The sequence below is a fragment of the Chiloscyllium plagiosum genome, chromosome 41 (genome assembly GCF_004010195.1).
Source record: "Chiloscyllium plagiosum isolate BGI_BamShark_2017 chromosome 41, ASM401019v2, whole genome shotgun sequence".
In the NCBI taxonomy this organism is placed as follows: Eukaryota; Metazoa; Chordata; class Chondrichthyes; order Orectolobiformes; family Hemiscylliidae; genus Chiloscyllium; species Chiloscyllium plagiosum.
Window position 1 is genome coordinate 12565401 of NC_057750.1, and position 16788 is coordinate 12582188.

The 16788-nt window shown below is 41.0% G+C and overlaps 1 protein-coding gene across 1 annotated transcript in view; it reads left to right on the forward strand.

The window, feature by feature from the left end:
• LOC122542706 (cation channel sperm-associated protein subunit gamma-like) overlaps positions 1 to 16788 on the forward strand; it is a 216295-nt gene that overhangs the window by 139348 nt on the left and 60159 nt on the right. Inside the window, exons 15-16 of the mRNA XM_043680685.1 lie at positions 8834 to 8958; positions 11779 to 11859. Coding sequence (XP_043536620.1) covers positions 8834 to 8958; positions 11779 to 11859 — 206 coding nt within the window. The remainder of the gene's footprint in view (positions 1 to 8833; positions 8959 to 11778; positions 11860 to 16788) is intronic.

The following is a 16788-nucleotide window of genomic DNA, read 5'->3' on the forward strand; positions in this document are numbered from 1 at the left end:
TGTGAATGTCTTATTACCCTTAGAGGCTAGGAAAACACAAAGGCTGAAACTGACAAAGTAAGGACGTTGGAAGATGTTCATGTGTGAGTGAGAGAGAGAAAACATTCTTCAGTAAATTACATTCACTGACTGAAGGGTTCAAGGGACACTGTGCGAGAGAGTGGAAAGATTAACTCTTTGTGGTCTGATTTGAGTGAACACTGGCTTGTCATGGATTGAATGTTTGTGCGTTGTTCCCTGGAGCTTGAGATCCGGGAAAGTTATGAATTTAGTTTGCATTCTGGGAATCTAAGATGATTTTAAAAGAAAAAACCATTTTGTAGGACAGTGATACTGGCCATGTTAGATGAGCGAGGTTACCTCATGACCTTTTCCACATAGTTTAGACTAGTCCCTCGTAATGATGTCCTGTTGAAAAGGAAGGTTATGTAGCCAAAGCAGTCGGCCATTGGAAGCCTGGCTTGATCAAGATTTCCCACTTTGATGTGCCTGTAGCTTAATTAGTCAAGTGTACTCAGAACTGTCAATGAGTTTCTCTTCCTCTGCAAAGTTTTGCCATTTATTGCTGCTTATCTGATTAAGAACATGTGGTGTTTTTGTAATTTTAATACCAAATCCTGTCTAAAGACAGCTTGTTTTAGAACCTTAGCTCAAGCCGGGCTTGTAGGTTTCTATTTTATAGTGTTACATTGATGCTATTGGTAAATAAAGGTAATCATTTAAACTAAACTGTCTGTAAGAGTTTTATATTCCAAACTACCACAGAATATGATCTCTGGGATGAACCAAGAGAGGCTTACTGGTCAAGTCCATCAGGGATTCCCTGAGCTGTCCCAAATAGGTACTTTAACACTACTGAAGGCACATAAATGGTACCGCTGGACACATAATTGTCAATATGCTTGTACTTTTGTAAATAAATCTTCATTTGCACTCTAAGAATGCTTGCTTTGTTGTGTTTCTGGCTGTCTGACCTGTTACGTGCTCTCATGTGGGAGATGAGCAAACTCTACAGATATGAGGTGATGCACTTGGACAGAACAAGCAATGCAATGGAATACATGATGAAAAGTAATATCCTGGGAGGGACTGAAGATGAGAGGGACCTTGATGTGAATGTCCACCAGTCCCTTAAGATAGTGGGACAGGTACATAAAGAAGGGATACTTGCCTTTATTAGCCAAGGTATACAGTTTTAAGAGTAGGTTTTGCTGGAATTATATAAAACATTGGTTAGGCCGCATCTATAGTATTGTGTGAAGTTCTGGAATCCTCATTATAGAATGGATGTCATTCCACTGGGGAGAATACAGAGGACATTTGCCGGGATGTTGTCTGGGCTTGGGAGTTTTAATTATGAAGAGAGATTGGACAGATTAGAGTTGTTTTCCTTGAAACAGAGGAGCTTGAGAGTGGACATGATTGAGATATATCAAATTCTGAGGAACATCGATTGGATAGACTGATAAGAACTTTTCCCCTTACTGCAGGCATCAATAACTGGGGATATAAATTTATGTTAATGGGCCAGAGATTTAAATGTGAACCAAAATCTTTTTCACCCAGAGAGTGATGTGGGTCTTGAACAAAGCCACAGCTTGAGACAGGAGAAATGCTAGGCCATTTCAGAGGGCAGTTGAGAGTGGGTCACATTGCTGTGGGTCTGGAGTCACACATTTTAGGTTGGGATCTTGCACAATCAATTAAGACCCTTACTCCCAAATGACCTTCTACTGATAATTCATATGCCATCCGCAACATCTCCTTTCTATAAAACACCAGTTGTGATGAACTTCTGCCCGTATGTGATGGTCTCCATTTCCTCATCAAGTAATATTCTGGGACAAGCTAAAATTCTTCTGTGTATGCGTTTTGATACAACTGCTTTAGTTTTTTATCTGGGGACCCGGGTACACATCTCACCCTGGTAGATGGTGGAATTTGAATTCAAGAATAATTTGGAATTAAGAATCTACTGATGAGCATGAAATCATTTCCGATTGTTGGAAAACCCATCTGCTGCACTAAAGTCCTTCAGGGAGGGAAATCTGCCATCCTCACTTAATCTGGCCTACATGTGACTTCAGACCCACAGCAATGTGGTTGACTCTCAACTGCCATGTGAAATGGCCTAGCAAATCATTTGGTTCAAAGGCACCTAGGGACGGGTAATAAATGTTGGCCAGCCAGTAATGCCGACATCCCATGAATGAATAAAAATAAAAATTGTTCTGTTATGTTCAGTGAACGTCTCTGGACTAAAAATATCGACTTTGTTCTCCACCTGTTCTTATTTTTGCCCAATTATGTGACCAAATAAAGTTTCTCATAATTGAACTTCAACTTGCTTATTTTTGCTCCTTGATTTCTCCTCCTGTTTCAACTTATGGCTTTATCACCTTTTTACTACACAGTCAGGAAGAATCCCAGGATATACATTCTGAAGTACTTACGTTTTCTGAATTTCTACTGGCTTTTCAATCACAGTAGGCATCACTTGGTCCAGCTATATCATTAGCAAAGATTAACTGTTTTTCTGGAACTGAGGATTTTCCAGTACTCCTACCACCACTTCACCACTTTTCACCAGATTCTCCAATTTCACTTTATATCATAGAACTTCTTCTCACCACGAATTCCATGTATTATTCCATTTTCTCTCAGTAGATTAGATTACTTACAATGTGGAAACAGGCCCTTCGGCCCAACAAGTCCACACTGCCCTGCCGAAGCGCAACCCACCCATACCCCTACATTTACCCCTTACCTAACACTACGGGCAATTTAGCATGGCCAATTCACCTGACCTGCATATCTTTGGACTGTGGGAGGAAACCGGAGGAAACCCACGCAGACACGGGGAGAACGTGCAAACTCCACACAGTCAGTCGCCTGAGTCGGGAATTGAACCCGGGTCTCTGGCGCTGTGAGGCAGCAGTGCTAACAACTGTGCCACCATGCCGCCCATTCCTGAATTACATGTCTCTTCATCTCTCACCATCAAAGATTGACTTGCTCCCGTATCTCTTAATTTTGTTTTAACTTGCTCCTCCTGGCATACTTGAGTACATGTTATCTATGCAAGTAAATTCTTTAAAGAGATCTGGCAGTTTCTTCTCAACCAATTCTTGACCAAACTGTACATTCTTTTGCTGCTTTTTAGCTTCCACTGCGCTTTCTTTTACCACTTCAACAAAAATCACTGGCTTATCCAGAGCCTAGAGTTAGCAGGGTCATTAGGGACGTTTAAGTGACAGCTTGACATGCACATGGATAGCAGTGAATTGAGGGGTACATAGGTTAAGTTATTTTATTTTACATTAGGATTAATCCTCGGTACAACATTGTGGGCCAAAGGGCCTGTTCTGTGCTGTACTTTTCTATGTTTTATGTTCTATCCTGTTTTCCCATATCTGTTTTCCCAGTGCTTTTCTAAACCTCCAAAACTGCAACTTTGCGTGGCCTATTTTATTACAGTGAAAACACCTGAGCTTTTTTACTTCTCGTCACCCCTCGTGGGTTTCCTTTTTACCCTGTAGCAAACTATTTTTATCTTCGATGAGATCTCTTTTCCCCTTACCACCTGAGGATTTCTCTTTTCTCCAATTTCTATTCCTCACAGATTAAAATTGATGTCAGAATCCAAACTTTGATTTATGAACCAACTTATAATCATCCACTATTTCTGTTGCTAATTTTGCAGTTTTAACTCTGTTGTTCTACATGAGTTCTCACTACTTCAGGAAGTGAATTTTTGAACTCCTCCAAAATAATTGTCTCTTTAAGAGTGTCATATGTTGGATCTATTTTCATTGCTTTTATCTACCTGTCAAAATTACTTTGTTTGATCCTTTCAAACTGTCTGTGTGTTTGACCAGGTTCCTTCCTTAGATTCCTAAAACATTGTCTGTAGATTTTTGATACTCGCTCGCATGCACTTAAAGTGGCTTTTTAAACCTCAACATACTTCCCAGATACCTCTTCTGATGGTGATGCAAATACCTCTCTAACTCTTTGTGTCAACTTTGTTTGGATCAATAATATCCACACGGTCAGTGACCATTTCATTTGTTTAGCTACTTTCTCAAATGAAATGAAAAAGGCTTCTACATCCTTCTAAGTATTCAGGCAATGCTTGGACATATTTAAACAGATTCTCACCAGCCTTCGGCTACAATGGGATTGCTCTCCATCACTGTCCTCATCACTACCTCTGCCTTTCCACCTCCGCCATTTTAAATCGAGTTTGAGTTTTCAGTTCCAAACTCTAAAGTTCAAAAACTCTCTCTCCCTTTTTTCTGCTAGAGCCTTCCTTTCCTTTTCTCTTTCTTCTCCTCAAGCTGTTTTCTTTTATTGCTTTTCTTCTGCTTTCAATTGTAATTCAAACTATTTCATTTCCTTTTCTTTTGTTTGTTTGCCTCTAATTAAACCTACTTGATTTGCAATTGATTTTTAGCCTTTTCCAAAGATTCTGATGACGTTTCTGGTAAATGTTGAGTTATTGCTGCAGTTGCCTCCCTTTTCGCACAATGCAACCCCAATTCCAGCTTATCTGCCAATTCCAAAGGTTTTGCCTTGCACACTTTTTGTAAAACTCCCAAAGTGACTTCTTCCACCCTGAGGAAACTCTCAGTGACTGAAATAACCATTATTACAAAAGGCACACCCCATTTAAACCAACTAAATGCCAAGACCTGAGAAGGGAACACCAGCACTCACCGCTTCACGTCTTTGACAGCACCAGTCTTAATGATTGTGAAGTCTGACAGGTCGGTTTGCCTTTGTGGGTATTTATCCAGTTTCGCAACCAGAGGATTTACATGCAAAGCTGACACGAAGACTGTCCTTCGCAAAGCTTCATGAGCAGTGCTTACTTGCAATTATGTTTAGATGAGGATTCCTAGAAGTATACTCTAATTAATACTCATAAGGGCTTGTACCAATATATGAGACTGCTATTTGGGGTATCAGCTTGTTCACTTTTTCAGCGGATGATGGGGAACATTTTGTGATGTCTACCTCAGGTTGCCATTTGCTTACATGACATTGTAATAACAAGGAAAACTAATAAGGAATACTTAGAGAACTTAGATATAGACCTTAGGTGTTTTTCCAAGATGGGCATACATCTAAGAAGGAAAAATGTGTGCTCCAGGTCCCCCAAGTGATCAGTTTGGGCTACAGAGTTGACAAGACTGGCTTACACCCATTGAAAGATAAAATGAGAGGGATCAAAGCTGCCATGGCTCCCATTTCTCTCCAGGAGCTTAGGTCATTTTCTGGGCTGGTAAGTTATTATGAATTGGAGAAAAGCCTGGTTTTCATCCAGGCATCGTTGCATCAACTCCTAAGAAAGGATCATCCTTGGAAATAGACAATGAAGTGAAAAATAGCTATCCTCTAAGATGTTGGGCACACTACGATCCCAAGAAAGATCTGGTATTTTCATGCAAATCCTCCCCGTATAACATCAGGGTGGTATTAGGTCATAGGTAGTCCAATGCAGATGAATGCCAAATAGCATATGCATCCAGGAATTTGGTGATTGCAAAGCATGAATACACCCAGATGGAGAAAGAAGGTTTAATGAACACATTTGTAGTCAGGAAGTTCCACCACTACCTTTTATAGATGTAAATTTGTGGTAATCACTGACCACACACCCTTACTTGGCCTGCTTAAATGGAAAAGATGATGCTGCCCATAGCTTTGGGCCACATTCAGCAGTGGTCACTAATACTAAATCTTATAATTACAAATTGAGAACACTTGACAGGAGGCCAATAGCGAATGCGGATGCATTGAGCTGCCTCCCACTGGCAGATACACCACTGGCAGTATTTCACTGGAAGAGTCTGGAATGGTATTAAGTTTTCTGGAAATGCTCCCAGTCACAGCTGACTATATCAGATGTTAGATGCAAAATGATCTAGTCTTTTCAAAATGAAACAGCTGGTGGTGATGGGGGAAACCAAAGGGCTGACATGATTGCTGGGCCTGGAGACACCAGTTTACAGTAGAGGACAACACATTGTTATGGGGAGCAAAGGTGATTGTTCGGAGCAAAGGTCAGTGCCAAAAACTGGCTGAACTCCACCAGGGGTCTCCAAAATGAAAATATTGGCAAGAAATTATGTCTGGTGGCGAGGCCTGAATGCAGACATAACTGCTTTGGTGGCCAGAGTACCAACAAAGACAAAGATTACCACCAGCAGTTCTCTCACATTCGTGGGAATCGTTGGGTAAACTTTGGATTTAGTTGCACATCGACTATGCAGGTTATTTTATGGGTTCAGTGTTCTAAGTCATTTTAGGTGTTTTCAATACACGGAGTCTTAGAAGTGTTGGTCACAGAAAAAGGGCCATCGTTTGCCAGCAGGGAATTTGGATATTTCCAAAAGCTGAATGGGATTTGACATGTAAGGACAGCTCTATACTACCCATCATCCAATGGTCTGACAGAAGGAGCAGGCCAAAATTTGAAGTCTGGTTTGAAGACACAGTCTGCAGCCTCACTAGATACCTAGTTGTCATGCTTCTTATTTGATTATGGGATCACCCCTCATGCACCAGCCGAATTACTAATGGGTAGAAGACTCTGCACCAGCTTAAGTCTGATCATACTGAATCTGGTGAGAAGGACCAAGTGTCATCAGGAACACCAATGCCAGATACAAGCCTCCGCCAAGTGAGAGAGACACTTTGATACATTGGACAAAGTTAGATATACAAATCATGGAAATAGCCCCATGTGGGTAAGAGTCATGGTTGACCGGTGATGAATAAAGTTCATGATGGAAAATGTATAATGGGCAGCTGAGCATGTCTACTGACCCTTATAAGGCATTGGTCTGCCAAGAACAGAAACACATTTTGTTACTTTTTCTGGCTCAATGTTGTCATACAGAGTGTTCCAGAATTTGAGGCCAACTTTGCAGTCTACACATTGAAATATTGAGGAGTTATTGCTGACAGAAGAGGGGGTAATAGAAATTCCTTAGGATTCCTCCCAACCTGTTACACTAATTTATCTCTGGCTTTTCAAGTTCATTGATGGGTCCAGCAGTCTAGAAGAAAAAACATCCAGAGAAAACTCAGGGCATGTAGCAGCTGGGAGAGATTCACTGACTTCCAACACTGCTGAGACAATTGCAGTTTCTGCTGCTGAAAAGAAACTAAAAATCCTGTTGCTGTGAGAGCTTGACCCCACCCATTCAGGCTGTTTCTATTGTTCCAATTTCAAAGAAACCCCAAGGCCTCATGAGCTGTTTACTCTAGTGGTTGATGGTATACTGCCTGACACCTCTGCCTCAAAACCTCTCTTCTAAAATACCAGGACAAAATAACCTCTTAAGTCCACAGCATCATTACCCAACTGATCAAAGAAAGCCAGCATTGCTTTGTGAAGGACAGGTCTGCCTGACAAATCTGATTGAATTTTTAATGAGGTGGTTATAGTGTTGGGTAGTGGGATGTCTGTGGATGTTACATATAAGAACTTCCAAAAAGTATTCAAAGACTTTTAGTTCGTTATGTTCCTTGAAATTGAAGGAGGCTGATTAACCTTGTTGGAACACTGGCTAAGTAAGGCTGGAACTCCAGTTGGCAGATTATTCATTCACAGGATAAGATCTTTGCTGGCTAGCCCATCAATTGTTGTCCATCCCCATTTGCCCAGAGGGCAGTTAAGAATCAGCCACATTACTATGGGTCTGGAATCACATTTGCCCAGACCTTCCTTAAATACCATTAACTATAGACTAGGTTATAGACCAACAGATTTATCTGGAAACACTAGCTTTCAGAACGCTGCCTCTTCATCAGGTGGTTGTGTCACCAGATGAAGGAGCAGCGCTCAAAAAGCTAGTGCTTCCAAATAACCTGTTGGACTACATCCTGGTCATGTGTTATTTTTAAAATTCCATGGCAGAATCCAAATCTGGTTCCCTGCCACAATACCAGAGTTTCTGGATTAACAGATCAGCGATAATACCACAAAGTCATTGCCTCCCCATCAATTAAACATTATGACTACTAGTGACCATATGAATATGAGGCTTCAATTATTCTCCATATTTATCAGCTATAAAAAGATATTGATTGGTCACATGAATGTACAAACTCGAGCAAATAAATTTTAATGTAGGCAAGTATGAGGTAATTCACTTTGGACCAAAGTTACCTGGGTCATTTGTAAGTGGGTTTAGAAAGAGTGGGTGTCAATAGCATTTGGAGGTTCAGGTGCGTGGATTATTAAAATATTTTGAATAGGCACTGAAAATAATCAGAAAGATCAATATAATACGGGATTTTATAACTAGAGAAGTAGAATCGGTGGAGAGATGGCAGTCATAATTCACCAATACAAAATGTGCTGTTTAGGCAGCACCTCATGTACTATGAGCAGTTTTGGACACCACACCACTACATAGAAAAATGTATTGGTCTTGGAGAAAGTGAGGCTTATATTTAACAGAATGCTATCTCAACTCTCAATAATTTTTGTAATTCTTTAAGACACAGCCAGCTTGGTCGGTACTGGTGTACAGAGCCACTCTTAGTCTATGGAATACTGGATTTTATGTGCAGAAGTATGGACTATAATATTTGAGCTGTAATGATGAACCTGTAAAACCTATCGAGACAGAGTTAACAATAGACCTGACATTAGAATGTAACAAAGCATAGGAAACCTATAGCAGATAGATTTAGCACTGCTTTTCTAAGTAAAGTTTTGTAATGTGACAAGATCTTCTCCTAAACTATGAATGGGAGATATTTTTGTTAAGTCAAGATTGGGCACACTGTTAACAATTTATGTTCTGTGTTATAGGAAAACCTAGTGTTGAATATGATATCAATCAGGTATGGATGGCAACACATGTTTCCTCCCCACAATATATTCTGGTAAATCTAGAGAGGAAGGAAATAGTACATCGAGGCAGCCTAATGTATAAGGTATGTTTAGTGTATTGAGACATAAAAGATAATAGGGGACAATTTAGTTAATACTCAATGGAGTCATTGCCATATTCAGTGATAGAATTAATTTTAAGTTTTACTGTCAGATAAAATGTGGTTTATAGAAATCCAGCAGACACTTTTACATCTTCTTCTTCCCATTTTCATCTTAATTGAAATATGGATGCATTAAAAAAAAGTTTTATAGTTTGTACCAGTCATTCATTTTACAATTAGCAACTTGCAATAGTCTGCATTGGAGAGATGAGAAGACAGGGGGTGTTTGGGTGTTGAGGGTTTGGTGGGGAGCAAGTGATGCAGAGGTCATGTCATGGACAATAGTTGTAAAACCCCCCACCAATAATCTGATGGTAAGTCTTGATTTGGAATGAAAGATGTTTTGACATGAAATAGAATGATTCACAAATACCAGTTCTATTGAAAAAGCGACTTCACATCAACTGAGGGTGACATAATCTTACCTCCTAAATCAATGAATTCCTCTTTACTGGTTGTCTCTATATGCCAATCACTTAATAACTCAAAAACAAGGGTGTGCAAAAGTTGGCAAGTTAAAGTGAGGTGCATTTCTTGAGCCATGATCGACATGAATAGGGAAAAAATAGTCCACAAAGGACTACTGGTGTCTTTCACAATTAGAGAGAGAGAGAATTGATTATCTCTAGCTTGAAGGTAACCACTCCAAAGGGTGGGTAAAGTGAGGAGGCAGGTATCCATGACCTGGTGACCAGCTGTGACCCTGCTGTGACCAGCTGACCTGGTGATTGAGCCAATGCTGTTGATTTTATTCTGTATCACATTGTAGTCATCTAGCCAACTGAGATAACTAACCACACATTTCCAGCTCAAGAACAGAATAAATAAGAGCATTTAGAAATATTTAGCGCTGCCATTCAATAAAATTATGGTTGATCTGATTGTGACCTTAACTTCACTTCCCTGCCTGGTCCCCATAGTTCTTCATTCCCTAGTAGATCAATAATCTATTTAAGTCAGCCTTGGGTGGCACAGTGGCTTAGTGGTTCGCACTGGTGCCTCACAGTGCCAGCACTGGCTTCAATTCCACCTTTGGGTGATTGTCTATGATGTTCGGACATTCTCCCCATCTCTCCATGTCTGCATGTGTTTTCTCTGGGTGCTCTGGTTTCCTCTCACAGTACAAAGATGTGCAGATTTGGTGGATTGGCTAAATTCCCCGTAGTGTCCAAGGATGTGCAAGCTTGTAAGGTTAGCCATGGGAAATGCAGGGTCACAGGGTTACGTAAGGGGTAGGTTTGGGTAGGTCAGTGTGGCATGCTCTTCAGAGGGTCGTTGAGGACTCAATGTGCAGAAATGCCTGCTTCCTTATTGTAGGGGATTCTACAATTGAATATGCTCAATTACCCTAACTTCATTGTTCTGTCTGGGAGAGATTTCCAAAGATTAACTTTCCTTGGAGAGAAGAATTCTTCCTCATCTCATCTTCATTGGGAGATCTCTCATATTGAAACTGTTTTCTTCATTCTAATTAGGGGAAGCATCAATATCAATCCTGTCAGGCTCACTGCAGGCCTTAAGTGGCAATGGAGATGGATGGATTGTTAGATGAGTAAACTAGAAACCCTCCTCTTTCTTCTGGGACATTGACCCAGTTGAAATCTTAAGACCTCATACCCACACAATGCACTCCTCTTACTTCTGAACCGCCAAAATTCTCTATATATTCCCTCTTTTCTACTATGATGCGTCAGTGGTCTCTTATGTATCGATTGCTGCATCCATGCCCTCTCATGCATCTTTTATGCCCATTCTTTTTGTACCTGCTATAGAACCAGTGAAATGTTGTGAAATGGCAAATTATGAAATGCTCCTGAAACCAACACAATAGGCAAAGAAACTTTGAAATATCCGCTACAAACACTTGCTCATTTTATAATCTCTTAAATGATATCAATGGATTCTACCTATTCATATATTAGTGCCAAAAAGCTGTAATTCACTTCACATCTCTTATCAAAGAAAGGAGGCTGAGCAGATTTTCAGATATCTACTTTTCCAGATTGCTTCATTATGATGGCTCATACAAGTTCCAAGGATATACAGCATAATAACCCTGTAGGAGAAAAGAAGGGCTGCAGATGCTAGAGATCAGAGTTGAGAGTGTGGTGCTGGAAAGGCACAGCAGGTCAGGCTGCATCCGAAGAGCAGGAGAATCCCATCAGGATGGAGGGCTTATGCCCGAAACATTAGTTCTCCTGCTCCTCGAATGTTGCCTGTCCTGCTCTGCTTTTCCAGCACCACGTTCTTGAGTATAATAACCCTGGCAGAAAACATAGCTTGCAAAGGAGTGATAAAGTTTTTTTTATTGATTTCTTTATTATCTGGAAATAACCTGATTTTTCAATGCCTCTATTTATTTACCCAAGAAGTGTCAGATGGGAGTGTTAAATGTGGACTTGCTATCTGACTTGTTATTTTGCATCAGCAAAAAATGCTCAAAATGCAAAAGGGATAGGAATCCTGGAATCAGATCTCATCCAGTTTGACTCCTGAAAATCCAAGCCCAAATTGTACGCAGTGCTAGAAATTCAGCTCATTATTTATTGCACTAATTTTGCATTCAAAACAACAAATAAATATCGACCCCTCATAGTCTCACCTGTTATGCAGAGCAAAGTTGCTTCAGAAATCTGTCAAAGCTGTAATTTATTCCACACGCTGTTGCCTCAAAAAGAAGACAGGAAATAGTCACATTTTTCAAATCACTGCTGTTTTCTTTTTTGTTTATGCTATTTCACTTGCATTCCTTTTCTTCAGGTCACAGTGAAAGATCGAGAATACTATGCCAAACAGAGTTTGTCAGGTGAAAACCTGGTGGTTCTTACAGTTACAATAAAGGTGAGACTGAATTGAAATAATGAGGATAACTAAATATTCAATGTATACAACAGCAGTTTGTATTAATATAAGACCATTAATATTATAAGACAGCACAAATGCAATCAAATAAATATAACAAATTACAGGAGGGGTGACCTGAAGCTTTGCCAAAGAAATAGAGCTGAATGCATATAATAAAGTAGTAGATGGAAGTCGAGAGGCAAAACATTTTATTAGAGAAAAAAATTCTGTAGAATATGGTCTTGCTCTTTCCTTGATTTATCTTAGCTTCCAAAGGCAATTCAAGCTCTTCACGAATGCGCATGAGTGCACTGACAGCGGATCAGAGGAGAAAATGACCAAGTTATCCATGTACAGGGAGGCTGTGACTAACATGCCTCTGTTGCCTGGAATAGTCACCCTTTCTCGGCTCACATCCTTCCTGATGGACTCAGCACAAGGTTCTATACAACACACAAACAAAGCAGCAGAGAGTAGGCAGCTTTGCCTGATTCCAGAGCTGATTCCAGAGCTGAAGTTTTCTGATTCCCACCCATTGATTGAGGCTGCACTAATTAATTTGATGTCGAGCAAGTCAGATTCAATTTTGGATTTCCTCCCCTAAACTCAGTTGGAAGAATATGACCCATATCTACATATGCGATATCCTGTCAAAGGCCTCTCTGGCTGATGAGGCAGGTGTCCAAGCCCTGCATGTGGGGATTGTATCCCTGAGGATCGCTGGGCTGCTAGAGATCTTACTGCCACTTTCAGTACAAGTTTGGTTGGGATGAATCAACAAACACAGAGCGGATCTGACCCGATTGGCGTTGATTTCAGACAGAACTTTGTAATCTACATTCAGCAGTGAAATTGGTTGCCAATTTCTAATGTGCTCCCTCTCTCCACTTGTAGATGAGGGTGATGACACCTTTCCTCATGAATTTACACATACTATCTGCCAGAAACATATTGTTGTATACCTCAGGTCCTCGCCAATCAAGTCCCAAGAGCTGAATACAACTCAGCCGGTAAGCTGTCGCTTCCGGGAGTTTTATTCTTTTCAAAGGACGCAAGAACTTTGGTTACCTCATCCAGAGATAAAGGCAGGTCCACTGTCTTCCGCATCTTGTCATATCAGACCTCCATGTCAGAGGACAGAAACAACTGTGGGACCAAGCTTTCTGTGCACTTCATGTTATACAATCTGACATTAAAGACATTACTGAGCCATCTTTCTCCTTCAGGCTGCTGATCAGAAAGCCCTCTCTGGGCACCTTACATAAGAAGAAATGCGAGCATGCCTAATCCACATATTCAGTATAACACAACGCAGATCATTTTCACACCTCAAGGACTCTTAAGATCTTTACACTGTAAATGCATTTATCTTCCTATCTGTACTGGCCATGCTCCCCAACTTCTTTATAACTTTATTATTTGTGTATGTGTGTGTGATGTCACATTTTTATTATTTTGGTTTGGAGTAATGGATAGTAAAATTCCTTATCTTTCACTCAACGAAACTTCATGAAATGTGAAAGCTGCAACCTAGCAAAGAATAATAAGTATTTGTTGTGACCAATGAAAGGGGATTTAAAAATAGAGGAACCAACCACCACTCCTCATCAGCTCATAACACATTCAATCACTTTCAGTTGATGCTGTCAGAACTGTTGCATTTCTCCAGCATTTTCTGTCTGTATTTCAGAAAATAACATGTCCTTGCTTAGATATGGTGACAGCATTGTGAGCAGTGGAGGAGGCAGAGAAGGAAACCTTTGAATGGAAGGAGAAGTGGTCTTTCCTTAGAAAACCACACTGAGAAGGGATCTTCTGAGAGTACCTCTCTTGTATTGTTATGAATAAGGAACAGTACGACACCACAGGAGAAGTGAAGGCAACTTTAATAAAATTATGTCAGCATAAAAACAACTTCTAGGAAAGAAGTTTATCAGTTCATAGCTCCAAGCAAAGTTAAAACTCAGTGAGAAAGAAGAATTCTGGGAAGGGGATATGCCAACCATGGTTAACTAGGGAAGTTAAGAAGAGCATAATGTTGAAAGAAAGAACTCATTGCTATGTGGCAATGAGTTTTTAAACCTACCAAAAGGTGACCAAAATAAATAATGAAGAGTGAGATGAACTTTAAGGGTAAACTTGTAACTAATATCAAGATAGTCAGCAAGAGCTTCTTTACATTTATAAAAAGAAAGAGAAAGGCTAAAGTGAACAGTGGTCCCCGAGTCGAGAGTGGTCCCTGAGAGAACAAGGCCTGGCAAATAATAATGGGGAACCAGAAAATGGAACAAAAATGGAATAAATATTTTGCATCAATTTTCACAGTAGAGCACAGTAATAGCATTCCAAAAATTGCTAAGCAATCAAGGGGCAAAAGGAGGAGACAAAATAACTATTGATTGAGAAAAAAGTGCTAGGGAAACTAATGGCTGAATCCGTGGAATTCTTTACACAGGGTTCTGTTGTGGCTGGATTGTAAAGTATATTCAAGGATGAAATAGACAGATTTTTAATAAGGGAGGAAATCAGGTTTGTAGGCAAAAGGTTGGAAAGTGGAGTTGAAGATTATCAGATGAGCATGATCTCATTGAATGGTGGATTGGATTCAGTGGGTTGAATGGCCTGCTTCTATTCCGACATCTTATCTGTCTGACAAACATGGCAACGACCCACTATTGCTGGACTTGATTTGCTCCCCTATCCCTACTTGATCTGACAACACTCTCAGCCCATCACCCTATCTGACACTGCCCAACTCACTACCAGACCAGGCAAATCCTTTCTTGCCCTTCAAACCTGATGCCCATTTTGACACATCGCTACATCTGACTGTCTCCCTGCCCTGTCAGACCTGACCCAACCCACTCTCCACGCTGGTCCCAACACTCTTCTCTCCCTGTTGGATCGGAAATCTTTTCCCATCTATCAGAACTGACACATAACCAATAGTTCCCCCCGCCCTCCAATGCCCCAACTTCTGTACCCAGCCAACCCTCATCTGTGGGCCAATAGACATTCCCAGACCAACCCTATCCCTGTATTTACCATGGCTACTCCACCTAGCCTACACATTCCTGGGCACTACATGGCAATTTTGCTTGGCCAGTCTACCTAACCTATACATCTTTGGACTATCTGGAAACTAGAGCACCCAGATGAAACCCACAAAGATATAGGGAGAACACACCAACCAACAAGCCTGACACCACAAGGATGGCACAAACCTACCCTGCTGTTGTAGTCGATCACCTCTTATCCAGCCAAATCTGATCACCCTCATCTTCTCACTGAATCTGACACAGAGTTTAGTGCCTAGCATCTCATTCTGACAATGGAGGACCTCTTTCTCGATCTTACCTATGTTGCTGGTATATTTATGGAACATGACAACTGGATCACTCCCCTTTCATTCCCAAGATTTTCTCCAGCCCTGAACAGATGTTCTGAACCCTGGCTCGAGGTTGGTAACACATCTTCTGGACTCACTCTCTTCAATGCAGTAAAGCGCATCAATTTTCCACAATTATGGGCAGAATGGTGGCATAGTGGTTAGTACTGCTGCCTCACAGTGCCAAGGTGTCAGGTTTGATTCCTGCCTTGAGTGACTGTCTGTATGGAGTTTGCATGTTCTCCCTGTGTCTTTGTGGGTTTCCTCTAAGTGCTCTCATTTCCTGATAGTCCAAAGATATACAAGTCAGGTGGATAGCCTAAGCAAAATTACCAATTAGTGTCCAGGGATGTGTGAGTAGCCATGGTAAATGCATGGATAGGGTTGGTCTGGTTGATGTGCTCTTCAGAGAATCAATGGGCCAAATAGTCTCTATCTGCACTGTAGGGATGCTATAATTACTGTACTGGCTACCACTATGCTCCATTTTGCTCACCTCTATTTGAATGGCTTCTTTAACAATGATGCCATCGCCAAACTACTCATCCACCTTGAGCAGACCTCACTTACATCCACACAGACTGAGAGCACTCCAAATCTGTTGACAATTGCATAATCTGAGGCTTCTCTACCATTATTTGCTCGGTCCCCTTAACGGCATCATTCACAGTCACATAATCCTAGCCCTCACTGCTGAAATAAACTAACAACTTTGTTTTAAGAGGTGTGACAGTCTTCCAGAGCAAAGTGTCTAGGTATTTGTACCCCTCCCTTATATAGTACATTGTTTGCAGTTCAACTTCTAGATTACTAATCCTGATCTGGAATTCCACCAGATAAGAACATTAGAACATATATAAAAAGATAGGAAATAGAAGCAGGCGTAGGCCATCTGGCCCCTCAAACTCGCTCCACCATTCAACAAGATTGTGGCCGATTCTTTTGTGGACTCAGCTCCATTTACCTGCCTGCTCGCCATAGCCCCAAATTCCTAACTGTTCAAAAATCAATCTTTGCCTTTAAACGTTTGATGAGGTATCCTCCACTGCTTCGATGAGCAGGGAATTCCTCAACTCAGTCATAAATCTGCTCCCCCTTATTTTGAGGCTGTACCTCCTCATTCTAGTTTCACCTGCCTGTGGAAAATAACCTCCCAGTTTGTATCTTTTCTATTTTTGCCATAATTTTATATGTTTCTATAAGATCCCACCTCATTCTTCTAAATTCCAATGAGTATAGTCCCAGTCTACTCATAAGGAAAAAGTGAGGACTGCAGATGCTGGACACCAGAGTTGAAAAGTGTGGTGCTAGAAAAACAGAGCAGGCCAGGCAACATCCGAGGAGCAGGAGAATCGACGCTTTGGGCATAAGCCCTTCTTCAGGAATGAGGCTGGTGTACCAAGCAGGCTGAGATAAAAGGTAGGGGGGAGGGAATTTGGGGGAGGGGCGCTGGGAATATGATAGGTGGAGGAGGTGAGGGTGAGGGTGATAGGCCGGAGAGGGGGTTGGGCGGAGAGTTGGGAAGAAGATTGCAGGTC